Genomic DNA, 26,941 nt, shown 5'->3' on the forward strand with positions numbered 1-26,941 from the left:
TTTCCTATTTACCATCCGTATCTTTTCCTTCAAGTAATATACATGCATCTGCACCCGGATATCTGTCCAATGCAGTTCTAAGCAGGGGTGAATTAAAAATCGCGACGATTACATGCATAACTTGTTAACGTACACTTCACAAAAAATTTATGTACAGTATCTACAGAGTAGTCATTATTGATTGCGTCAACGTGCACAGCTGATGTCGGCAGTCAGATTGCTGTTATGCTTGTGTGACGTCCAGATGCATGATGACGAACAGCGCGCAAGTTGATGGCAGACAGGAAAGTCGGATGCACGTCATTCGACAATAGCTGCCAACCACGTTGCATTATTAGAAGCACGGCTGCTTCACTTGCTTTGGACACCCATACATAAAGCTACAGGCTCATTTCCCGAGTCCTACAATCGCTTCGTCCATTAGCTCGTCGTCAATGACACACGGTGACGGCCTCGACAGCGAGCTCGACACAGAGTGGTTGGAGGGCGGGCTGCCCGCCTGCGGAGACTTGAGTGACGGGGACGGCACGAAATACGGCGACTTGGCACTGAGACTGAGCGCCGGTGACGCCCTGGCCGGCAGTTCGGGAACCACGGGCTCGGGGGGAGGCCGCGGGGAGCTGTGGCACACAGGCGCGGCCTTCTTACTGCTGTCCAATGCAAAATCGATGACCAGGCCGTCCTCAGGACTGCTGTCAACATCGCCAGCGGCGGGCGGGGGTGCTGCTGCCTTCGTCAAGGCGATTGGATGAGCCGCTGCGCTAGCTCCCTTGTCCTCCGGAGTTCGCAGTTCGGTGGAAGACGAAGAGGCGCGCGGTACAGTTAGGGCCACCGGCCCGATTTCCGGCCCGTTTTCGACCTTCGTCAGGAGGTCCTCGCCACTGGCTTCACCCTTCAGTGCGCGCCACTGTTCGCCGTCTCCTTCTGCGGGACCCAGCAGCATTCGCAGGGCGGCCTCGTCGGCGGGAGGCGGTCCTCCCGTTTCTACGCTCTTAGGTGCAGTCCTCGACTGGGGTGGTGGCGGCATCAGACTGGCTTCCTTCTCGGCGACGGGCTTGGGCTCGTTCGCTTTCTTTTCGGGGCGCACGCCCGATTTGCTGGGCACCGCCAATTTGGAGGCATTCTTGAGCGAGCTAGCGTTGTTGTGGGCGACCCGTGGCGCGAGCGACGGAAGCGCATTCGACGCGTTGTCGCACGGGAAGCCCTGGCTTGGGCTGAGCTTCGCGGGGGGCACCTTGTGGGGAACTTTCTTGGCTGATGCCCCTGCAGCCAAGCTGCTCGGCTTCTGAGAGCTTTTGACCTTTGCTCCGCTTGAGAGGGTTCCTTTGGACGATGACGCGCCGATTTTAGCTTTTCCTGAGGAGCATTTGTAAATGCCTGAAGTTTTTGTGACGGTGAGTTTGATGCCGGCACCCTCTTTCAATGTGCCGCCTTCTGTCGCCGAGGTCCTCCCTTCCTTTCCCTCCTTGCCCAACGTAGGACTATCCCTCTTCTCACCCGATTTGACTGCCACATCTGGCCTGGTGCCTGGAAGTTCAGGTACAGGTGGCCCGACCAGTGGCGACGCCATCGTGTTGGTCAGCTTGGCAATCACCGCATTTAGACAACCCTTGCGTGACTTGGGCGGCTTATTGAGATTGTTGGAGCCACCAGCTACTGAGGTAGTAGGCACTATAGTGATGCTGGGAGCTGCTGTCGATGTCGGTGATGGCAAGGCAGGCTTGGCCACCACTGGTGTGATTGTGGTGGATGAAGGCAAGTTGAGGTGCTTCAGCTTCAGAGTCCCCGTAGGAGACGATGGAGGCTGCTTAGCCACAGGACTGCTACTGGGAGTGTAAGCACTGCCGGTAACAGATGAAACCGGCTTGCTGGGGCTGCTCTTTTGGGGGGACTTAGCAGCAGGTCGGTTGTCAGCCTCTGCACTGCACTTGGTGCCACTTGAAGGTGCTGGCTGCTGCGGCCTTGCAAGTTTCTTTCCATTGCTAACCAATGAACTGGCGCTCTTTTTTACGGGAGGTCGGGATGCCGAGGGGCTCGCGGACCCATGTGGCTTTGTGCTCAGGTTGAAAGCTTGCTGAGACAGTTCTGTTGGTTCTGGGGAAGCAGCCACGGCAGGCTCATGGCAGCCCGAGTCTACACTCTCAGCTCTTTTTCTCTTGCGTTCTTTCTTGTTGTCTAGCTTCTTACGCAGCTCTGAAGAATCACGGGGTTTGGACCCCGACTTGCTTTCGGTTTTGGAAATTTTGAGACTGTCCCCTGATTTTTCAATTTTGAAGCTGACCGGTGGTGACGCCGAGCGGGACAGCTTATCGGAGTCCCCACCGGGAAACAAGTTTTTTGGACCGCTGTCCTGGGACCGAGAGCCTTCCCTCTCGAGCTTGATATCTTCCCGGGCCTCTTCACTACGGACACGCTTGACCTTGCGGCCAGGAGGAGGTCGATTCACCTCCCCTGGGTCGGTGCCTTCGTCAGAAAAGAGTGCGGCTCCTCCTCTGAGGAAGCTGGCAGCGTCATCGGTGGCGGGTTCCGTGGTGGCGCCAGCCAGCTCAGCGGGGTTCAGAAGCGCCGCCTTGTTCTGCCCCGCTTCAGACTCTAAAAAAGGCTCCTCCTCTGGGTCGGTGCCACCGCCATCATCTTCTCTGCGTTTCGGGCTTCGGCCGTCAGATGAAGTTGTCGCTTTTCTCTTGCGCTTGTTCCGAGGCTTGGCCTGGCCTAAAAAAGGAAACCCTGGGGCAGCAGGAGAGTTGCTTGCTGAGGGCACATCACTCAGCATGCTCATCAACATCATGTTCGGGCTCTGTGATGGCAGCGGTCCACCCAGAATTGAGCCCAGTGTGCCAGGCTCCTCTTCAGCTTCTCGGTAGCTGTCAGCCTTGCCAGCTGGCGTGAAGTCGCCGAAGGAACCGGTGGCTGGGCCAGGACCGTAGCCAGGCAGGCCGGTCAGGTATGCATTTCCTCCACTGTTGAGGGCACTGCTATACGAGTCCCCTTGGCTGGACATGCGTGCTCGCTGACCTTGTGCCTTTCTTATCACTGCTCGCATGGTCACTGGTATGGACAGGCACCTGCATATTACACAGAAAATTCTAAACTGGGCCCGAAATTTACAGTGTGGGGGGGCAGCTATGCTATCCACACACTGCACACATCATTTCCAGTTACCAGCATAGCAGGACAGAAGTACTCTTAAGGTTACCATTTTCTTTTTTGGCACAGCTCACAATAGGGAATTTACAGATATGAATGGTAAGGATTCTCCATTCAAGAAGAGATACTGAAGTGTTGCTTCCTCACTCAATGTGGGACAGTTTTCACACAAATTTCACAATGCTTTTTCACTAATTCATGCTCAACAATCTAGATAAGATCTTAGCCAAAAAGACAGGTGCAATGTGATATATATGCTACACTGACTCAAACTATGTCAAATGGCAATGCACTAACTTTTAATGCTAGCACGTCAACCAACTTTTAATTAAGTTCTATAATTTAAAGGTTTAACAAATAGCTACCAGCACAAATTGTTGCCGATATAAAAACACTCACCGCTGCATCACCTTGCTAGCATACTCGTCAGTGCAGATGCTAATGTCGCTGTTGAGTGTGTAGATACGGCACTTGACACTGGTGATTTCACTAAGGTTCAGGTCAACTGTGGGAAGAAGGAAGGGACACATTAACCACAGGCAACATTGGTGGCAAGCCCACACTGGCGACCCATACCTGTTGCCAGAGATTCGTCCAAGGGGTGCTCAAAGGAGATGCTGATGTTTGATATGGATGAGGTGTTCACTTCAAACATGTGCGACATCTCGGCATCTGCAGAAGTGGAGATCAAAGGCAGAAAGCTCTAGTTCTAGTGGCTTAATCACACACCTGGAACTCACCACTAAACTATCCTACAGGTTTTTCTATGTGGTTCAGTTTCTTTTGCGTTGCTCTCACTTTACTGTGCAATGAGACTAGGTGCTCACACTTGCTAAACACCCACTTACAAATAAGTTGCCTCTTACTGCTTGCTTTGCTGTTTGCAAATAACAATGCCCAAAACAAACATCACCTCACTTTTGTAATGTTCCAATCCACATCATGGTATATATGCCTTTTCCTGTATGTGTGCTGAAATGCATATTAATGCCCCATGGCTTTAAAGATACACAGAGGACAACTGAGGAAAAAACCTGATGTCCAGCGGTGACATGTGCCATAAAATTCCCTGACTGGCCAACGAAGTGTGTGATATCATGAGGCCACATGATATGAGTGAGCGCCGTGGTGGGCTCGGTGTCAGTTGGCAGTTTTGCTTGGTTGTGTGCAGAGATGTGTACACAGCTCCGCATATCAGGTTGGCATGAAGCCAGAATCAACACTGCACGTGTTTACCACAGCGGCAAATCCCCACAAGCGGAGAGCTGACGACGGAAGTATGCTGCTACAGATGGAGTGTCGATGGCTGCAAAGGCATAGCGCATGCGGCGAGCAGCCATGACAAAGAAGCAGGCCAAGCGAACTTCAGAATTTGATGCTATCACATTCCCATCACATAATGTGATAATGTGGTCAAGCCATTTAATTAGTTTCACATATAAAAAGACTGAGAAAGTATTTTTGTTGATGGCGAGAAATAAATTTTAAAAAAAGGGGTCGCACTGGTGTGGCAAATAAGCACCTACTCTAGTGGCAACATGTGGCGGCATCTGCTATGGCAGAGTTAAATGCAGTCCTTCAATGGCATTTGATTAGCACACAATGTCTACTAATCCCCTAGTGATCAGAGGGAGCAGCCTGGATCGTCTCGTCATTCCTATGGTAAGTAAAATGACCCTCCTATGATGTTGGCATCTTAACATTCCTTTATCCACAATGCTGTTCAGATCATAAATGAAACTATGTCTGGTGGAATGCTGTTTAGTGTGTCTGGACTATATATATTCATACAAAGAAAAATTACACTTGCCATACACTAATGTGTTTGCAGAACGACATGCAGTGTGCACATACAGGGTGTCTTATTCTGAACGTTGTACTGGCTATGCACCACCGCTTCGGAAGTTGAATTACCTGGTCGGGAGAATGCCTTAATCAAGCGAAATCTAAATAAAAATGCTTATTAACATATTCGGACTGCCTTTGTACCATAAATCCTGCGTTTAGGTCAAAACTAGTCTATGGTTTATGGAGGTTTAACGTCCAAAAGCCACTCAGACTATGAGGGATGCTGAAGTGAAGGGCTCCGGAAATTTCGACCACCTGGGGTTTTTTTAACATGCACTGACAACGCACAGCTCACGGGCCTCTAGAATTTCGAAATTCAAAAATTTTTCTAAAAATGCCCATATTAAAGGTGCAGTCGTCTTTTTGCAGTCGTCTTAACTCGTCTTTTTGCCGCGGGAACTCAATCTACACGTTCCGAGCATTCTTAGAAAGTTCGATTTATTGCCCTGTGTTGCCGATTTCCCTAATTAAATCGAATTAACAGCCGGCTCCCGCCTTTTTTTTTTTTTCATTCTCCCCATACGGTGGGCGGAGTCGACCAACGCGCGGAGTGCCTTTCACCCAGTCCCGTGGTGGCTTGCCGCTCTGCCATCGGCGGAGTAATACGTAGTAATCCGTAGAAGCAAATAGTCCGCGCATATTTTTATTTCTGCGGGCTTATTTTGCAGCTATATTATCTGCAAATGAAACTATTTATTCACGGAAACCTAAAAACAAAATAAAGCGAAAGCAAAGCCTCCACGGAGCTGGCTGAAAGGCACTCCACGCGTTGGTCGACTCCGCCCACCATACGGGAAGAATTCAAAAAATAAAGGCGGGAGCCAGACGTTAATTCGATTTAATTAGGGAAATCGGCCACACAGGACAACAAGTTGAAGTTTCTAAGAATGCTTGGAACACTTTGGAACATGATATTTGAAGAAGATATTTTTTCTTTAAAAGTAGGCCTCTTCACTGCTATTTGGACTTGTCTCTGATATGAATTTTTTTCAGCCAAATCTACAATGTTAAGAAATCGACAAGTCTCCTTTTGCCCCACCCTTTTGTGTTAGGTTGGTTAGCACAGCATTAAAGCAGAACTTATAGAAGTTGCTTTCCGTTTTCTCCTTCATTTTTTTTTCATGCTGATATGGGGAAACAACAACGAGGAAGCGAGGTGTTGCAAATAGAGGGACGGAAAAGCAAGTGGGCTTTGCTCACTCTGTCGGCTGGATGGTCGCACGCAGCTGGCGACCAAGGTGTTGAAGAGCAGCTGCTGTCTGAGGAACACCAGGATCTGTGGCACGTGAGTCGGGTGTGTGAACGGCACGCCCGACACCAGCACTCCAGTCAACTCGGGGCTCCCCGACAGCAGGTAGTAGCAGTGCTGCTGATCTGGCAGGGTCTGCATGACAAAGTTGGGTGGCCACAGCGCTCATTAAGCTTGGCTGAGACCAGTTGACAGGCATCGACCATGATGTTACAGGGAAAAAAAACTGGAAGCAAGTGGCATGGCGTGACCATGCAGCAGGTGCTAAGGAAAGCAGTAACCTCTCTACCATGAATAGTGCGAGACCAGCAGTGTGCCTCAATGTCTTCCACTTCATAACATAAAAAAATGGGGTCATATTCACTATACCGAGCTGTACGCATGATGTGGGACTTTCCAAAAAACAAAGGCACTGACAGTGACAGAAGGCAGGGGCACACTTATGGTCGGCAGGTCTCGGTATCTGATTTGCTCAACAGATCTGGGCTTCCCACGCTTGAATCCCGTCGCAAGCAGCACCGACTAAAAATGTTGTTTAATATCATACATAATAAAACAAAGCTGAATTTTCAGAGTTACATGCAATACAACACAACACGCCCCACCCGTAACAAACACGAAAGGACTATCTTGATGCCACGATGCCGAACAAAATCATATTCTTGTTCCTTCTTTCCACGCACCATTTCCGAATGGAACCGACTGCCAAGCGATATCACCAACCTGGTATCTTCAGAATCTTTCTTGTCTGCTGTTTCGGCTCATGTATCGCAGTAGCGCGTCTAGTACACAGTGTATTTCGGTTTCCTTGTTTTTATTCTGTTCACTTAGTCTGTTTGACGTCGGATGATTTGCCTGTACTTTTTTTGCTTCCCGTTGGTCTTATGGAATTTATGTCCTCGTACTGTAATCGCCCTTTGTTGCTGTTATTTTGTTGTTACTACTTTGTAACTTTTTCTTTTTTTTTCCTTTGTGCACTCCTGCCTTGACCGCCAAAGGGCAGTCGGCAGTATTTATGAAATAAAATAAATTGGGAAAGACCCATAAAATATATTTTTTTTTCACTTATGGTAGGATTCTTCTTGAAATCACTCTTTTTTTTTATGTCCAGTAAAACATTTGCAATAACAGCTTGAATTTTTAAGTTTTGCGATTTTAATTAATTGGGCTCTTCGTTATGGGCCATGAGGTAAAAATTTTTTAATTATTTTGAAATATTTATGGAACTGAATCACTTAGATGCACTTTGTGCAGCAATGATTCTTTTACCCTTGCCTCAGTGAAAATACATTGGTAAAAAAAAATCAATGAACAGAATGCACAAATCGGGTTGGCTAATAGGTAATTTAGGAAAGCAACCAATTAAATTTAATGCATAACTTAAAAGCCAGTAAAAATAGCATGACCACACACCTCTATTCTTCCTGGATAAATTTATGCCAGGCTATGCTGCTCTGATTCCATCTTGGAAGGTGTCAAATGAAAGGGCACGAAACAAGCTTTAAAATAGAGGCAAAATGGCAGTGGTTAAAGAGTGCTTCGGCCATGTCTCTCTCAAGATAGTTTTTTTTTGTATTTTGGGATCATTTACAACGTGGATATTTTTCAGAGATATACTTTGAAGTATATTTAGTATAAAAAAAATGTTTCTCTAAATGACGACTTTTTCGAATTTTTTTTATATCTCCAAGAACCGCATCCCCCTTTACAGGGGAGCGGCAGCTAATAAAACTAGTTTAGTTATTTCTTCACGAAATGTAAAAAAATTGAGCACAGTTATGTAACATTTTATATTAATTTCAGAACTGCAGCTTATTTTAAGCTACCTGCTATAGGTGTTGAGTTATTACAATTAACACCTCCATAATGTCATCCCTGGGACGGTAAATAACTATAGAGAAACCGGACAGGTTTTGGATGTCAGCATTTTTGCAAAATTTCGTTGTTTGCAATAAAGTGATGATAGTAGATACAAAAAAAAACAAAAAAAAAACAGCACTTGCTAACAGTGAGCCATGGTCTGTGGTGCCCTGTATTACTCCGCAGAACAATCACAATTAGTAAATACAATCAGCTTTTATGTTCCACAATATCAAACAAGCCAGACATCACAGTTCTTGAGCTTAATATTTCGTCTTGTGATTAGCTTCATGTTTAGGCAGCAAGAAAGGCCTTCACCTTCTGTAGTGGAGGAATTATGTGTGGCGGTCTCGAGCGTGGGTGGAGCTTCACTGCAAAGTTAAGCTGTATTTGACTAGTTTTTAAAATGCTTAGCAATTTTATAAAAATAAGTTAAAATTTACCATGCACATATTCGTAGAAATTAAAGAGTTTTATTTCACTCTTCAATTTTAGGAATGATGCGCTACAAACAGAATCATTCTACTGTCATTGGTTACAAAACATTGCAGGGGTGAGTTACAGCAACAGCACAGAAAGTGGAAGCCGAGGAAATCAAAGTTAATATCTGCATTTGCCTCGTTTATTGCATCGTATGCTGTTGCTTTTTGTCAGAGAAGTGTGGCACTGCAACCAATGGAAGCTCTGATCTTCCCATCTCTCCTCCTCATGGTGATACCAAGATAGATCGTGCTCTCTCATAGGAAAGCTGCAGAATTCCTGATGTGCTGGGACCATCAGAAGCGCGCTTAGCTCACAACTTTCGACGAGAATGAAGTCATTCTTTAAACTTTTGCTCCATATTTTGGTATCAGTTTTCGTCACGATACAGATAAACACCTGAGTGTTAGAAAAGAAATAATAAATTGAGAAATTGAAAATTTTGAATAAATTAGGCATTTCATTTGCTGTGTCACCCCTGAAATAATAATAATAAAGAACAAAGGCATAGAACACATACATGATGGCATAATAGAACAATGGTCAGTGATGCCTGCCATTTAGCAGCATGCTCCTCTCCAAATGCAACATGGCAAAAGGAGAGCAAGAATCTAGCTGACACACTCAATTTGGCAAGAATTACAGGAGTGCATAACAAGCAGCTTGCAGAGATGCTCATCTCACCACATTCAGGCCACGATCGCTGGATGCCGTAAGCTTCCCTTCGGATGCTTGGTTGATGATCAGGGACAGCAGAGGCTGTGCAGTGCTGGTGTCGGCACAATCGATTGCTGAAAAGTGGTCACCACTTACAGTGAGAGAGCAATTTCTATTGCCACCACTGAACAGAAGCTTATTAGATGCAACTGTTTTCTTTGCGTAGTGGCTTGTAGACCCCCAGCAATTGAGTGAACGAACATAGTGTTAAACAGGGATTTATAAACGGATGCTAACACACAGCACCTGGCATAATTCATTATTACAAAACTGCCATTCCTGTTTATATATGCTACTTCCCTAGATGATAGTGGTGTCGGCAAAGCTCAGCAACACCCGAATCTTGTTATTTTACAGTGACTGACTGCCATGTGCAACACACTTCCAAGATAAACCTTGGGCACATCTACAACACAGAACAGGAGGGTGAAGTTCCTAGTTTTGCTGTCATACCATGAAATGGCCATACAGTGCACTCAAACGTTGCTATCATATGCAAGTGGCTCATCAAACACTGATTTTGCTGTTGGCTACGCAAGATGAGTGCCACCCACAATGTGCGTAGTCTCCTCTATAATCCAGGACATCATCACTCTCCATTTGCACCCTCACTCTCCTTTCCCTTTCCCGTTTCCCCAGTGTGGAGTGGCAGGCCACCTTACCGGCCAACCTCTCCACTTTTCCTTTCATTAAATTGCTTTCTCTCTCTCTCTTTGCTGGCAGATGTAACAGCATACTGCTGCTTCTGTTCCCTGCTGAAGCTTTCTAAAGTTATGTAACATTATCTGATCAATCATGCTGAATCTTATTTGTGATGGAAGTCCAGTCATCTCCATGGGTGCTGGGTGCGCTTTTCTGCTTGGAATGTCTGAAAAGGCGTTGAAATGCACCAGGGCGCACGGTATTTTGATTTTGATGCTGTCGTGTCCGGTCGCTGTGTTGAATGCAGCGAAAGACGCACACGGTACTTTAAGACTTCGTTTATTTAAAGCCGATGAGGGTGCGACCAGCGTCGACCGAGGCAGGAGCCGAACTGGCCGCCCGAAGAAAGGAGGGAGCGGAGAAGCGTCCACGGGAGGGAGTGGCTTCCCAAAACAGGAGGAGGATGCGGGGGCGCACCATGGGGGGGCATCTGGCGACAGCGTGCGACGAAAGGCAAGTGGTCGTTAGGAGGAGGATGCGAGTGGTCGTTAGGAGGAGGGTGCGGGGGCGCACACACACAAAAGCAATAAGGGGACACAACACTTCCTTCCCCCTTAGAAAGTTGCCTGGTATCGTGCAGGGGGTCGGCGCTCACGCGTGGAGGCGCGCTGGCTTTGTGCGCTCGGGGGAGAAACACTTGTAGGCTGGCTGTTGTTCGCTGTGTCTCCTAGGTCTGTCCTGGGCGAAGTCTCTTCTTCCGGGAAGAGGTGCCAGGCTATGTGGGAAGATGGAGCACGTGTTCTCTCCGCTGGCGGACAGCTCTCAGATGGCGTCGTAAATCTACGCAGCTGGTTGAGATGTCGGCGTGCTACTGTGCCATGTATGTTGACGAGCCAAGAGCGCAGGCCTATGCGTCTGACAATTGTAGCTTCCTCCCAGCGTGGCTTTTTCAGAAACTGTCGGGCGAGGACGCGCTGCCCCTCATTAAGCGTGCCGCAGCGCGGAATTGCTTTTTCTTCCCGGAACGTCTCTGCCTTTGGCTCGGGGAGGATGGCTGTGAGCTGGGTTCGCATTTCACGCTCGAACATCATTTTCGAGGGGGTCTCGCCTGTTGTGCTCTGAACCGTCGTGTGCTGCTTGAAGAGAAAGCGCGCAAGGCGGCGCTGCAGCGAGCCTGTCTGATCTCTTTCAAGGGCGCGTTTTAGCTCGGCTACGTAGCGCTCGGCTTGTCCGTTTGTCGCTGGGTGGTAGGGGGCCGATGTAACTGATGAGATCCCGTTGTCGCGATAAAACTTGAGGATCTCCGCAGACACAAACGGTGTTCCGTTGTCCAACACTACCTTGCGCGGCAGGCCGAATGTTGCAAATAGTGATCGGAGGTTGTCAATGACTGCTGCCGAAGTCGTCTGTCCCATTTGCCTTATCTCAAGCCACTTTGTGTAGGCATCTACGACCACAAGGAAAGTGCAGCCCTCAATTGGTCCTGCAAAATCAATGTGCAGTGTGTGCCATGGTGTGTCTGGCTTTTCCCATTCTGGGACAGGAGCTTTCGGCGGGGCGCTCCGGCTGCTCTGGCAAGGCTTGCATTCTCGCACCACTGTTTCGATGTCGTTGTCAATGCCAGGCCACCACATGTAGCTTCTGGCACACTTTTTCATTGCAACGATGCCCCGATGTCCGGCGTGGATGAGAGACATAGCTTGTGCGCGTAGTTCTCTCGGCATCACAACTCGGGACCCAAATATGATGCAGCCGCGATGGGTGCTCAACTCTGTAGCTCGCCTGCGGTAAGCGTCGAAGTTGTCCCCTTTGAGTTTATGCACGTTGCCTTGTTGAACAGCTGTGTAAACTAGCCGGAGAGCTGCGCACTTCTGCGTAGATGCTGCAACTGTGCCTGCTGTAAGCGGAGGTTCTGGCAGTGCTTCGAACATCAGAATGTCTCCTGGTGGAAATGGTTCGTCAACAGTTGCGTCTAGTGGCAGACGGCTTAGCGCATCGGCGTTTTGATGTTTACTCCCATTGCGGTAGACCAGAGCGTAGTCGTACGCTGAGAGTTTGATGCACCAACGTGTCATTCGCGGAGACAAAGTTGGTGGCATAGGCCTTTGTGGTCCCAGAATGCCCAATAGCGGTCGGTGATCGGTTATAAAGGTCACCTTCCGGCCGGCAATGTACTGGTGAAAATGTGTCGCCGCGTAGACGATGGCTAGCCCTTCTTTGTCAAGTTGCGCGTAGTTGCGTTCTGCTTGCGACAACGTACGTGAGGCGAAGGCGATGGGAGCTTCCCTTCCTTGCTCGTCAGTTTGCTATAGAACCGCGCCGACTCCGCACGGTGATGCGTCGCAAGCCAAAAGCAGAGGCTTCCTTTCGTCGTAGTGGCGGAGGACTGTACATCTTCGAATCAGGTCTTTCAGGGCATCGAATGACTGCTGATGGCGTGGCGACCATGTCCATGTCACATCTTTCCGAAGGAGTTGGTATAAGTCGTTGGCCACGGTAGCTCTTTGTTCCAAGAACCGGTCGTAGAACGTCAAGAGTCCGAGAAAAGCCTGTAGCTCCTGCTTGTTTGTTGGAGCTCGTGCTTCTGTGATCGCTCGCACTTTGTCCTCGGTAGGGTGAATGCCTTCCGCATCAATTCGGTGTCCCAGAAATTGCACCTCTGGCACCGCAAAACAGCACTTCGATTTGCTTATGCACAAATTAGCGTTTGCTAGCCTTTCGAGAACGAGCTCTAGGCGCACTGCATGCTCTTCAGTGGAAGTGCCACTGATGATGACATCGTCAAGGTAGACACAAACTCCTGGGATGCCCTGAAGCACTGTCTCCATGAATTTTTGAAATATGGCCGGGGCTGCAGCTACGCCAAAAGGCAGTCGCTTGACTTTGTACAAGCCTTTCAGTGTGTTAATTGCCAATAATTCAGCAGTTGACTCGCTCACCTTCAGCTGCTGATACGCCTGGGTGAGGTCCAATGTGCTGAAGACTCTTGCGCCACGTAGTACACTGAATACTTCTTCAGGTGTCGGTAGCGGGTAAGAGGACGCTTTAGTCGCAAGATTGACGGTGCTCCGGTAGTCTCCGCAGAGGCGTATGGTTCCGTTCTTCTTGCGAACTACGACAAGTGGTGTGGCCCATTCTGAATGCTGCGTCGGCTCGATGACACCTTGCTGCTCCAGTTTGTCCAACTCTTTTTCAACTGAATCTCGGAGAGCAAACGGCACCGGCCTGGCCTTCAGAAATTTGGGTTGCGCGTTGTCCAACAACTCCAGTGTGACCGGGGGCCCTTCGTTTCCTGGAATCTCTTCCGAGAATACTCTTTCGTATTTCTCTTGCAGTTGCTCAACCATGTTCTGGCTCGGCGTCTGGTGTATGCCGCATATCATCACGCCTAGTGGAGAAAACCAGTTTCTCCCTAGAAGGCTTGATCCTGTGCCCTTCACAACAAGCAGAGGTAGCGTATGGGTCTGGCCGTTGTAGTTAACCTGCACGTTGGCAGAGCCCAATAGTGGCAGATTCTGTCCTGACCACGTTCGCAGGTGCGTGTCGTCTTGTTGCAGGGCGGGTGCGTCAGATGGCCATGAAGTTCGGAACGTGTCCTCACTGATCAGAGTACAGGCTGCGCCGGAGTCCACCTCGAACTTAATCAGCTGGTGATGTACGCTTACTTCTGTAAAAATCTTCGGTCGCGTGCCGAGATTCATGGTGTTCAGGTCGTACAACACAGATGGTGTTGCTGATGTTGTTCCATGGAGATCAGATAGCGGCGTATTCTCTGAGGCGTTGACGCTGTGATTAGGCTGGGAAGGTGACTTTATCTTGGCAAGTCTCCGTTTCGTAATGCATGCTCTTTCGATATGCCCTCGCTTGTGGCAAAAATTACACGTGGCTGACTGGAATCGACATCCCTGGGGGTTGTGTTGATCGTCACACCGCCAGCAGCGTTGTGCCTTTTTGAACGATTTTACAACAACAGAAGGCTTGCGCACCTGGTTGCTTGTCTGGTGTACCGGCTCGGTGTTCCGGCGAATCCCTCTCTGCTGGTGACCGGCGCTCTCCGCTCGAACGGCGATGTCGTAAGCTTTGCTGAATGTGAGGTCCTTCTCAGCGAACAGGCGCTGCTGCAGTGACTCGTCACTCAGTCCGCACACAAATCTGTCGCGTAACATCACGTCCAAGGGAAGCATGGTGGTGTTAGCAGAAGAAGCTGCGTCTCCCTCCTGCCCGGTAGCTGTTGTCGACAGCGTTCCAAAATTGCAGTCGGCAGCGAGCTTCTTGAGCGCGGCTACGTAGGCGCTCACAGTTTCTCCTCCCAGTTGATCTCGTCGTTGGAAGCGAGCCCGGCTGTAGACCTCAGATGGCCTTGGGTCGTAGTGCTTTTGCAGCGCTTTTACGATGTCGTCGTAAGACACTGCCGCTGGTGTGCTTGGCTGAATAAGGGCGCAGACAGTATCGTAGGTCTGCTCCCCGCACAGCGTCAGCAGGTTGGCCCTCTTCAAGGCTGGGTCTGTGATGTTGTTAGCTTCAAAGTAGAACTGAAGGCGTCCAACCCACGATGACCACGATGAGCCGTTGAATTCTGGTATCTGATTGGGAAACCCTCGCGTAGCCATGGCTTGTCAATAGCGTTGCGTAGCGCGGGTCGAATCCACTTTCTCGTCGCCACTGTCGTGTCCGGTCGCTGTGTTGAATGCAGCGAAAGACGCACACGGTACTTTAAGACTTCGTTTATTTAAAGCCGATGAGGGTGCGACCAGCGTCGACCGAGGCAGGAGCCGAACTGGCCGCCCGAAGAAAGGAGGGAGCGGAGAAGCGTCCACGGGAGGGAGTGGCTTCCCAAAACAGGAGGAGGATGCGGGGGCGCACCATGGGGGGGCATCTGGCGACAGCGTGCGACGAAAGGCAAGTGGTCGTTAGGAGGAGGATGCGAGTGGTCGTTAGGAGGAGGGTGCGGGGGCGCACACACACAAAAGCAATAAGGGGACACAACAGATGCTTAGCTCTGAAGAAGACCAGGATACCTGGACCTGTGATGTGTCCACAGCGGGGGCTCAATGTCAGCAAGAGGAACATCAGCCTTTCCTGGCCTGTGACACAGCAGCATGAGCTTGATGCAGTTATACTGGTGGTTTAGTCTGCCCAAGCTAAGAACCAGGTGATGCAGCTGGCTCAGTCGCCTGACAGTACCCTGCCTTTTTCAGTTTCTGCTGACCAAATGGACATATACAAGACCAAAGAACAAGCCACTTACTGGCATCTGCCTCATCTACGAGGGCATAGCAAAAAGTAACATTTCTTTCCCCAAGAGCACCAGCTGGTGCAAAACCAACGAACACTGCTAACGGCTCTTAGGAGAAGTCGATCAACTACAAGCAGTCTCGTTAAGCAAGTCACGCAGCAGAAGCATGAGCCCTGACAATACTTACATGTGACGTTGCGTATTTGGCGGACCAAAGCCAGGGCCATGGGGATGGGCTTGGGCAGCTTCAGCACAAAGCTTGCTGGCAGCATGGTACTGTTCAAGTTGCTCAGGGCAGCAAATGAGGGAAGGCTGCATGGTGCAAGTAGTGTATGTTAAACAAGGAATCCCTAACATATATTAGGTAGCTCTAAGAAAAACTGCTTACTTTTTGCCCTCGGGAGTATTCGTTACGCTGATGAGCGAAGTTGTCTGCAGCTTGTGTGAACCCGAGCTCTCGATGCACACAGACACCGAGTGACCCAGACCTTTCTCCAGGATGGCTGCACAGTGAGAGTGCAGCAACCCAGTAAGCGAAATGCACTCTTTCAAAGCAAAGGAAGCAGAAGTATACCAGGTGATTTCTTCTTTAGTTATACAAAATTTATAAAGAAAAAAAGTGGAACTTGCACGAGAACACCTTTGACTGTGTGGTTACGCTATTTGGCCTAGCAGCCAAGCAGAAAATTGACAAAGATTTTGTCAGACCGCAGCTAGAGTACGCTTCATCCATCTGGTCACCTCATCAGAAATACCTCATAGAGAAGTTGGAAGCTGTCCAGAATAGGGCTTGTCATTTTCATTTCACAAAATTACAGTTATCACTCCAATGTAACTCAACTAAAGATCAAACTTTCGCTCCATCCGTTGAAAATTCGTCGCGACATTGCCCTTTTGTCTATCTTTCATAACTACGACCATGCCTCTAATTCACCGCCAGCATATGTACAACGTCCCTCCTACTTATCATATAGATTACATAATAACTACAGCTATGCCCGCATTTATGGCAGCAGTCATGCTTTCAACTTCTCGTGATTCCCGCGCGCCATCCGCCTCTGGAACGATCATCCGGATTGCATCGCCCTGCAACGTAATCATGACACCTTTCGTGAACATCTACTCAAACGCTTCGTTGATAACGCTTAGCACGTCATTTATATAATCATGATTCATATAGCTTTGTTTTCAGCTGTTTGAGATTTTTGCCTCATTGGTTCTGTTCACGCACAACTGCCCTCATGTATACCTGAAGTGTTTTCTTTTGCTGTTGTGTAACTCTTTATGCATTTCATCCGTTTTTGTTCCATGACGCATAGTGCCTTGTACCTTTACCAATTTTTGTGAACTGCGATATGTTATCTGAACTCACTTGCTTTTGCCTGTTTTGCTGAACTTTTACTAGGCTTTTTATTTCTAACCTCTTTTACACAAACTTCTGTATTTGACCCCTCCTTACAAAATGCCTCTCCGGAGGCCTGTAAGGTATGTATAAATAAATATAATTGACCATAGCTGGTAAATCAGACAAAAATAACCACACAAGACACTGTATGCCAATTAATTTTTGCATTTTTACAGTGCTTAAAATTGAAACTAATCTACAGCATGTTTCAAAATGTTTCCAATGCTTAACTGCACTGAAACTAGGACCATCATGCAAAATAGGTCTGACGATGAAAAAAGCACTTGCCTTCAACTGTGAGTGGAATAGAGGACTTGCTCTCCACGTCAAGTAAGTCATAGGGTGAGATGAAGAATGTAAGCTTCATGGGGTGGCCTGAAATAAAGTAGCACAGGTGAAAGAATATTCCCAACGGCACAGCTTTTACACTGTACCACCACATCAGACTGCCTAAAAAAAGCAGTACTGACTTCTTCTCAGCAAAGCTGCCGACTGTTTTCAAGCAGTGTTCATTTGAGAGCTAAGTCTGAACTCTGATGGTACAATGCGGCCCACTGTTGTAATGAACTTAATTTTAATGTACATTAATGCCTTTACCAAGTGTAGGCCTTGTCTGTAAGGCTGCAATCTCACTCAGGTTTTGACACCGCTTCTTGTGCATTAAGATATGTGCACAACAACATACATGCTTTGGGAAGCTTGCACAATCAGCTGAATCGCTCCACAGCATTTTGGATGACCCGGCTTGGCATGCAGGGACAACAGACAACCTCACAGCATCATCACGAATTCACATTTTTCAGCTTGTGTATAGAGGCCAACCAGTTAACCGCCAGCTAGAAACAATGTGATTTCTGTATTAATTGAAAATAAATGCCGAGTTCTACAGCAAACATCTTGATGCATGCTCACCTCCCTTGCGTGGTTGCAAGATGCCAACTGGAGACTTGTGCACAAGGTTACTAGGCTCATTCATGAAGCTGGAAAACAAAACAAAAGGCACTTAATACAGTAACATTACTCAATCATTAACATTACTCAATTAAACCAATACTAGTCCACCAAAAAAAAGTAGAATTTGAATATAGTTATCAAAATTAATGGGGACGGGTGGAAGTTATCAAAATTAAGCATTCACACACCTTTGCAATTGAGAAAGAATACTCAAGTCGGTCTCGAGTGCTTGAAGAGCCAGATAAGCCTTGGTCTTCTGCTTTCTGCGGTAGAAAACGATTTAAGAGAGGTCAACCAGTAACATCAACAAACCACTTCCAAGAAAGAACAGTAAGTTCTGTGAGCTCGGTTCGTGCTTAGTAAGCACAATAGTCTCTAGCCTCCACAACACCATACGCGTGTCTGGCCCCTGTCATGTGTAGGATAGCCACATGTGACAACGCCATCAAATCTTGTCACCTTCGTGCTTTCTGTGCTTTTCAGCCTATCATTCCTGTATTATTCTGAAGGCAAAGAACTGCTTCAAACCAAAAGTATTTCATTTTGCCATGTTGAAAGGCCGCTATTTTTTAGGTACAGTAAATCTTCGTTGATATGTTCCAAATTTATACCATCTCAGTCCATACACACAAAATTGCGGGCATTAGAAATGTCCCACAGAGTTACTGTATACATATTTATCCTGGTTAAAGGGAGTGACCAAGACGTGTCAAGAGGTTATAGCAGAAATGAAAAGATTGTACTTCATAACATAATAAGTGAGCACCGCAATATCAAAGCAGCGAGGATTTGCAGTTTTAATATGGCACTGAAAATAGCATAAAAAGCCATCTTGTGGTGAAACCCGCCATTATCACTGTAGCCCACCACGTGACCACACCTCGGTAAAACATTGCTTACTTCTTTTAAGTGCACACTGTTTTTCTTTTGGGAGTGTTCGCCATGTTTATTATAGTCTACACTCTCTCCAGTGCATCCTTCGATGAAAAGCAATGCTCCCTTCACATCATCAACCATGTGCTTTTAGCTTTTGTCACCAAGACAGTGCCACAGTTTTCAATTTGAGCGGCAATCACAGTCCACTAAAACTTTCATTGACGAGGTGCACATCACTGTGCCGTAACAGCTTTGGGAGTGGAAATTGAGATAGGTTTGGTTTAGGTTTATTGGGGTTTAACGTCCCAAAGCGACTGAGGCTATGAGAGACACCGTAGTGAAGGGCTCCGAAAATTTCGACCACCTGGGGTTCTTTAATGTGCACTGACATCGCACAGTACACGGGCCTCTAGAATTTCTCCTCTAAAGAAATTCGACCGCCGCGGCCGGGATCGAACCCGAGTCTTTCGGGTCAGCAGCTGAGCGCCGTAGCCACTGAGCCACCGCGGCGGGGCGGAAACTGAAATAGTCGCTACTCTATAGACCTTTTCATGACCCTCAGGAAAACCTGTTTTCTAGGCTGTGTGGAGAACGTGGGGGAGCTTAATCCTCAAGTCTTCCCTGTACTATGAGCACAGCCTAGTGTCCAATACGGCGGCACCCATGGACCTCTTTTTGAAAAGATTTATACTAAAAATACCTTATTACTGTCTGGCGGGTGAGATTGATATACATTTTTGGTACAACAATTTTCCCAATGTGCTATCGCCATCGTGTGATCTGATCATGGTTTCCAGCATTGAGATACACAAAAACAGGCACATGCACTGATTTAAAAATTCTTGGTAAAAATTTTCTACAGCATTTCAAACAAAACCGTTGCAGAATCCAGCACCTTAGATAGCAAGCTTTCCACTGTGCCAAAAAAAATAGGGTCCTTACAATTCAGTGTTAATACGTTCTCGGACAACACAGCTTCCTGGCTACTATGTTTAAAATTTCTACAAAATCTTGCTGCAAACTCTCTAGCAAACAATTGCTGATGAGAAAACATACATATGGGCTAAACATAAGAGCACGCAACATGAAAAACTGGATTGCAGTGGCAGTCACCCACCATGGTGACTTCTCTGCAGTGCCTATGTGCAGAGAAAAAGTGTGCGTGCGCACGCACGCACACAAAAATGATGCACTAACATGCGAGAGAGCCATTTTTACGGGGACACGACATGACAAGGAAAAACCCTTCGGTTTCGGTGCTGGAGGGCAAGGGGGGCGAAGCATCTAAGAAATACAACAATGAATTTACATAAGCAAGAACACTGCAACAGAGAACTGACGCCGCAGCTTCCCGCAGTGCTTACGTGCAAGGGAGCGAAGCATCTGAAAATGATGAGATTTTTGTCTACTTTTGAAGGGCCATCAACAACACCAGAAGCATTGCAAAGTTCCTTCCGCAATTTAAAACGGCACAAGTTCAGACTGAATTTTGCAAGCGCTAGAAAAGGACCTGTTCAGACCTTGTGCCAAGGAATGCTAATCGACATTTTTATCAAGTGAAATTGTTAATGAATGGTTTGGTTTATGGGATTTAACATCCCAAAGCGACTAAGACTATGAGAGACGCCGTAGTGAAGGGCTCTGGAAATTTCGACCACCTGGGGTTCTTTAACGTGCACTGACATCGCAAAATACAAGGGCCTCTAGAATTTTGCCTCCATAGAAATTCCATAACCACTGAGCCACCTCGGCGGCCGTTAATGAATGCCGTTGTACCTCTTTTAACAGTTATTTTTCAAAACTGGGCGGTTTGGATCATACGTTTTCCTGGATAATACGTTTTTCCATTTTTTTCCTTAAACATATCAAAGATGCTTTACTGTATAGATTACAATACAGTCTCTTGACGCAACACACTTGACAAAGAAGCTCCAGTACTCACAGTGTGGAGAAATATATGGCAGGGCAGAGCCACTGATGTCTGCTCTATTTTCGCTTCTAATGGAAAATTCCAGTGTTTTTTTGAAAATCGCGCATTCCAACAAGCTTTCTTTTTTTTTTTTTCAGGCTTTCCTCTCTCTCCTGATCTTTCATGCCATGCTTCACAGCTGTGCAGCACCTGGTTTCTATGCAAATTAATTATAAAGTTGAGCATTTTGTGGCCTCCAGCTGATAATGGCAACCATATGTTTTCAACACCACAAACATTACCTACCGACTAATACCCATTCGATGCTTGTTGAACGAAAAAATACCGAGGTCGTTTTGATTTATGCGAGTAATTTATGAACAAGGCCATTGATTACAGCTGCTCCTTCGGCCATTCGACGCGTAAACAAGTTTTACCAACCATGTCCATAATGCCATCACTACATCATGCAGAAGATTGCCTTAGGTTGTACTGGCAGTTTCAACTCCAATTTTCTGTTTTTCAAGATTGTCTTCCTTGTTATCACAAAAAATAATTTACATTTACTGCAAGAAAGGGAGAAAGGTCTAAAAACGATAAAGCTGTTATTACTTCAAAATGTTACAAAAAATCACTGGAATTGCCTACTAATATGCTCCGAGAGCAATCTATCCATCTACACACACTTCATACAGGCAATTTCTATAAATCAACTTTCACAATGCCGGCAATTACTTGACTTGAAAAAAGACAAGTTTTTTATTCCACAAATATTTTGTTGAACTTTCTTCAGGTAAAAATGTTTCCCAGCTCTTACAATGAGTCCATAATATTAAATATTTCTAAACATAATGCTAATTATAAATAATAAGCAAGTGGGCAACAACTGACTCTGAAAAGGAGGAGTTATAACACAATGCTACCGGAACAATTTGAGATAAAAAAACGGCCTGTGATCACAGAAAGGCATCAGCACAAGCTTAAGGGAGGAAAACCCCCTCACTATGTAGGCTCACAAGCACTTCAAATGAAAACAACAGCTAAACCTTCAAATACAAGCCCGTCTGCTTACTTGTCGGCATTCAGCTGGTATATGGATGCCAATCCTTCAAGGTGCTTGGTGAACTCGGCGAAGTCTCCCCTCCTGGGTTCAATATAAAAGAACTTGTAGCAAAAGATTAAAATGAGAAAACCAGACAAAGGTGACTTCACTCACAACAGCACCTGCGTCAGCTCAGGGCAGCTCTGTCAGAAGAAAAGAGAGAAACAAGAGTTTTTCAGTCAGTTATCAGTGAAAAGCAATGTGGAATATGATACTTGCATACAAATCTTGAAATCAATGCGCAGTGCATCGCTTGCTGTGGTAGTAATTGTATATTTTACTTCTTTTACTTAGCATTAACTTATCTTTTCTGTCAGATAGACAACAGTCAAAACTCTCAGCACACGCCAATGCTTTTTCTGTGCAGAAAAAAGCTTATTACTTTGGACGCCAAGGTGAATGAAACATCAATTTGTGCACAAAATGTCAGCGAACATGTCCCTCCACTGGTTTTCAAGTGCTTGTACTGAACAATCTCATAGCATAAACAATGTTTCTGCCTGTGGTGGGTTAGTTACAGAAAGCAAGGTTCTCTCAAAGATGCATTATTCTAGCAATCCACTAGGAAATTTGGTTGGAGCACTTCCGGCTAAGCAGCTTTGTTGAAAACAAGAACATAGTCAACGTTATCTCATGCGCTTTGCAGCCAAGGACCAAATCTGCATTGCTCACAGCAACTTCCATCATTCCAGCTCGGAAAACGATTTTGTGTTCTACTAGCCTGAGACTCCTGAACTCTAAATGAACCCAAGTTACACAACTCACCTTGTCAGGACTGTAACAGCATCAACAAATACATTATGCTGACATGTAGCGTCTGACCGCATTAATGCATGTTATAGCTCAGTTTCTTGGAATATTTGAACAGACCGAATCTCCTACTCAGTGTGTCAAGCAATCAGGAGAGGAAAGTCAACAGAACGAAATTTTTCTGAGAAAAGTTTTGGAAAGAAAGCTTACTTTTAATTTGAGCAAATACTGAAACAGCTGCACCAGGTCTCAACAGAAGTACTGGTTTTGAGTTTCAAAAAGCACTAAAGTAGGTGGTGTGGCACCTCTCAAGTGTGACGATATTTCAGACAAAATTTGGTCCCAATGCTAATTTTTCTGTTGCACAAACACATGGCATAAATGTGCTTAGCGTACCTTCTGATCAGTTTCCTGCTGTGTGTGCCTTTTCTTTGCTCAACCTGTACTTAAGCTACACCTTTCAAGTAATGCTCAAACTAAAAATACGGCGTTTAGTCATGTTTACAAGGCAGATGTTCACATTTGTGTGTTCGCACCTGGTGTACACTGAAAGTGCATGGCAGTAGTACTCCACTTCTTAATAGTAGGGCATGAATGCAGAGCTTCTTTGCGATCCACGGCATCACTCACTCACTGACTTGAACAGCTTTGGTAAGCAAGTGACTGTCCCTGGGTGTGACAACCACTGCACTCACTAATAATTTTTTTTTTTCTCTTCCTCTCTCTTTCTTCAGCGCACAAAAGGTAGTTTTGCCTTCCTTTGGGAGGATATAGTTGCAGGAAAGATGACCAGAAACGGGAGATGGGAATGCAAGACAGGAGAATGAGCAGCAAGTGTAGTTGAAAAAAAAAAAAGTTAACTGACAACATGCTCACAACCTGTGCTTGAGCACACACGGAGAGAAAACAGCGGCACCCACCAAAGGATCTCCGTGGTGAGATATCTTGACATCGTTAACGGTTCCGCTTGGCTCCAGGAGTACCTCCACGTAGAACATGTCCGAGCTGATGAAGCACTCCTGGCCTCCGGGACCCGTGGTGAACATGAGGCTAAAACATTTGACATTGTGAAACGCACTCAGCGGACTGCCTGTTAACAAGAAGAGGCGTAACCTACCCTTGCTGCCGTGTGATGGTGTCCAGCCTCTCAATCATCGACTGCATCGATGTCACTGGAAACCAAAAAAATAATAAATGAATAAAAAGTAAATAAAAAGTAAACACATAGTTTTCACTCTGTTTTTTCTATGTATATCAGTTTATGTCTCATAATGGCAACGATTATGACACCCTTTCTTCAAGGGGCACAACCATATCGTGAGATTCGTTCTGCGACTTTGAAATTCAGTACCATGGGTGTGAGCAGATGTGTTACATTGTTTGAGCTATTTGAGGTCACAGGACGAAACAAGGTCCAATTCACAACAGAGATAACAGAAACAACTAAAACTGCTAAATTAGGAACCATTGGTGTAAGCATGCCTTAAATCACGTTTTTGCAAAAGGGGAGCTTTGGCCAAAGAGTGCCATGGCACATGGTGTTTCTCATCTATACAAGGTGGGGTCAAAGACCCAATATCTAATTCACCAAAGATAAGCCAAGCACCAAGCTAGAGGAAAGCCTGTACCGATTTTATCACAGGCGGGTACCCGGTGGCACTGGAATCAAACCACACACCTCCGGCATCGAGGCGGATGCTCGAACTAATAGCTGAAATAGTTGAACTTAGTTGAAATTAGTTTAAAACAGCATTCAGAGAAGTTAATGCATCAAGGTGAGTGCCCTTTAATGCTCAAGTTTAAACACAATCTATGCCTGCCTTTTGACTTGCACACTTCAGCATGCATCCCGCCTAATTGGCACATAACCACAGGCAAACTAAACTGCTCAAGCCACCTTTGCGGCACCAATGGTTGCCCTACCTCTGATGGACTTCTGTATCATGTCAAGGCACTTCTGCAGTTGGCTACGATCGGCACTGTCCACCAAATGGTGTTTCTCCTGTAAGAGAAATGTGCAGAAATTAGTTACCCAACATACCCAACAGCACATTCACTTTCAGTTATCGAATATGTGTATCCAGTGTACATCAGCTTCACAGAAATATATTTACTGAATAGATAAAAGATAATCTGTGCAACTCCTAGCCTTTCAGCTCCATGCCATCAATCCAAGAGATGAACATAACAAACCCATAAAAATGCTCACTGAAGAGAGTGAGGCCGCTGAAGCAAAATGTTGCTCAGCTTTTCATTTTAAACAGGACTTTGAAAATATAATGGCTACATCGGGTTGAAAGTGCAGGAGGCTGGAATGGCTGAAGACGCAAGCTTGAGTAAGAATTTTAAACACAGCAAGGTAATGTAGAGCTTTCGTTTTCACAGAGCCATGATAAACTTTGAACACATCACAGCTACTAATTTTAGAGTAACCTTAAAGTTACTAACCCAATAATGTAAACAAGGTGTGCCTCTTTTGCTAGTAAATAAAAAGAAAGTTCGGAAGCTGGTTTAAATTTGAAGTTGACACGAAAAGAACAAAAAGAGGATACTTAAGCCTGAGCAACAATATCAAAGCACAAAGTTTCCCACTGTAGTCTAGATCCTTGGTAATTTGGATCAATCCAGCAGTAACCACTGGTGTGTGAGGCAAATTTATTCTGAACATTGCAATTATGGTCAAGTGAAAGGGTCTGTGTGCCATGCAATTTTCTTCTGCTTGTGTATTTGCTCAGTGCTAATTAAACAATATTACTGCTTGCACCTAGAGACAATACAGATGCAGCCAATCACAGACAGTGGTGTGCCACTACCAACCAGTAGCCACTGCGACAGTTTCTCAGAACAAATATTGTATGAGCCAAATTTTGCTATTTTGTTCAGTCTTTTCTTTGTTAAATTACACATGACCCTGAAGGTAACGAGCCCTTGGATCATATATAATGCACTAGTGAACACCAAATGCTTTCTTCTTGAAAGAATAATGAAATCATCACAGATATCACTAATGCCCCAGAGGGCAAGAAGAACAGATATCTTTCAATACAGATCACTGACAGCATACATGGTAATGATGGCCTACGCCACACTTGTTGCACCTCATAAGTGAAACATACGCAAATCACTAGTACACAGTCAGCATGAATGCAAGGTGTGAGGAAATACAGTACTCTGCAAACTGTTCCAACACGGATCAAAGCATTGACAGGCACCTCCACTTTGCCCTACAGTGACATAAAACACACCTACGGCCACACATAATGAAAGGTGTAGCCAGTGTGAGGCACACCAACCTCTTAGAACAGGCAAAGATGCCACATTAATACAGTAGCATTATGTTAACAACATAGCATTTCAGGTATCAATGCTTACTCACACCAGCGAGCTTTAGGGCAAAAGCGGTGCCATGTGTACAACAAAATAAACGCTACTGTGCTAATTCTCTACCAACGGCAGTAGCAGCACTACTGAATAAGCTACTAGTGCTGCAATTTCTGTGGTGAAAACTATGAACACCAGTAGAAACTCAGGTTGATGATGGGCATTTTGAGAGCTAACAGTGACAAATAAAACCGAAAAAGTCGGTCTCTGCTCTGCACACAGTTCGTGCATGTTCCTGTGTTTAACAACCAAAATTTGGAGTACTTGCATAGGGGGAATGAACGCCCAACATGCACCACACTCTTGAAAGTGACTGTGCTAGTGCACTGTACTTGTAACGCTCACAGACAGCAGCCAATGACCGGAACGAAGCGAAAGTGCCTCTGCGCTTCCGCACGCGTTGCTGCACTGCGATCTAAACACACTCTTCATTCGATTCATCCACACCGCACAATGTAACACTTGACAGTCAGAGGCAGCTCTTGTAACCTCCGTCTACGCTAAAACATGTACAGCAAACCATTAAAAGCAAACTGACCATGATAGCCATGCGAAGAGCTTTGGCCATGTCTCCCCAGGGCTTGTAGTGTTTGGCCTTGGCACGGAGCTTCTCCAGGAGGTTCTCCCTGGGGTTTTCGTTCGAGTTCTCTTTCCCATTCTGCGAAGCTGTACCAGAAGCATTCCGTCAGTCGGTGGCACAGCGCACCAACAAAACATCACAGCATCGAAACCATAAACGCAGGACACCACGCAATGCGGACGCTGCATTGACACCTCGCTGTCACCAAGAGATGCTTTGCTCGGGATCTAAGGAGCGGCGACCTCGGGAGCCCAATTTTCTGCACTTGTGCTCACGGAACGCCACCGGCACAACACCGGATGATTGTGCGAAACAGAAACAAGAAAAGCAACCGAAAGCTTGAAGCTGGTTTGCCGCGACGCTTGTACTACGAGACGCTGCTTGTTTAGGGCCATCGTGCATGAGGGAACACATCGGCGAGTAAGTGCCACTCTGAGCAGAGTGAAGCAGCAAAACTTAAAAAAACTATCAGCCCCTCTTGTGAGCTGAACTTACTCTCTATTACGTCCTTTGTGCCAATTTGTGAGCTCGGAACTACCACTGCTGGCTTTTCGACAGCCGCCATGCTTGAAAAGCATCGTTTTCGGATGTTTGTTTGCGCTTACTTCTTTTGATATAGCAAGTTCGTTTCAACGAACACGTAAACCAGCAAAAACAAAAGAGTTCTTGCTAACATTTATTTTAGTAACTAAACTTGAGTATTTAAAAACTAAATTAATTACTTACACATAAAGAATTTGTCTTAGTGTGGCGCTGCTATCGTCAAAGATACGAAAGTTTTTTTTTTTTTTTTTTTATGGAAAGC

At 46.2% G+C, this 26,941-nt stretch overlaps 1 protein-coding gene across 1 annotated transcript; it reads right to left on the reverse strand.

Annotated features, from left to right (window-relative positions):
• Positions 1-26,779, reverse strand: MED1 (Mediator complex subunit 1). The gene is made up of 17 exons (XM_089542877.1): positions 26,632-26,779; positions 26,095-26,222; positions 24,099-24,177; positions 23,293-23,347; positions 23,096-23,225; positions 21,540-21,568; positions 21,396-21,467; positions 17,727-17,801; positions 17,497-17,564; positions 16,873-16,959; positions 15,568-15,682; positions 15,367-15,491; positions 9,269-9,375; positions 6,196-6,379; positions 3,724-3,819; positions 3,547-3,652; positions 1-3,065 (listed from the first exon to the last, which is right to left on the reverse strand). Exons 1-17 carry the CDS (start codon positions 26,699-26,701, stop codon positions 389-391), a joined length of 4,203 nt encoding a protein of 1,400 aa, XP_089399003.1. The 5' UTR covers positions 26,702-26,779; the 3' UTR covers positions 1-388.
• Positions 26,780-26,941: the final 162 nt, after the last annotated feature.

This window comes from Amblyomma mixtum, chromosome 5 (assembly GCF_055824585.1).
Source record: "Amblyomma mixtum isolate Tamu chromosome 5, ASM5582458v1, whole genome shotgun sequence".
Classification (NCBI taxonomy): domain Eukaryota; kingdom Metazoa; phylum Arthropoda; class Arachnida; order Ixodida; family Ixodidae; genus Amblyomma; species Amblyomma mixtum.

Excerpts from the sequence above, each read along its gene's own strand:
- MED1 (XM_089542877.1), bottom strand. The coding sequence starts at position 26,701 with ATGGCGGCTGTCGAAAAGCCAGCAGTGGTAGTTCCGAGCTCACAAATT. Across the intron at positions 26,223-26,631 it reads CACAAAGGACGTAATAGAGA|CTTCGCAGAATGGGAAAGAG; the intron begins GTAAGTTCAGCT and ends CTTCTGGTACAG. Across the intron at positions 21,468-21,539 it reads GAGCTGACGCAGGTGCTGTT|GAGGGGAGACTTCGCCGAGT; the intron begins GTGAGTGAAGTC and ends TATTGAACCCAG.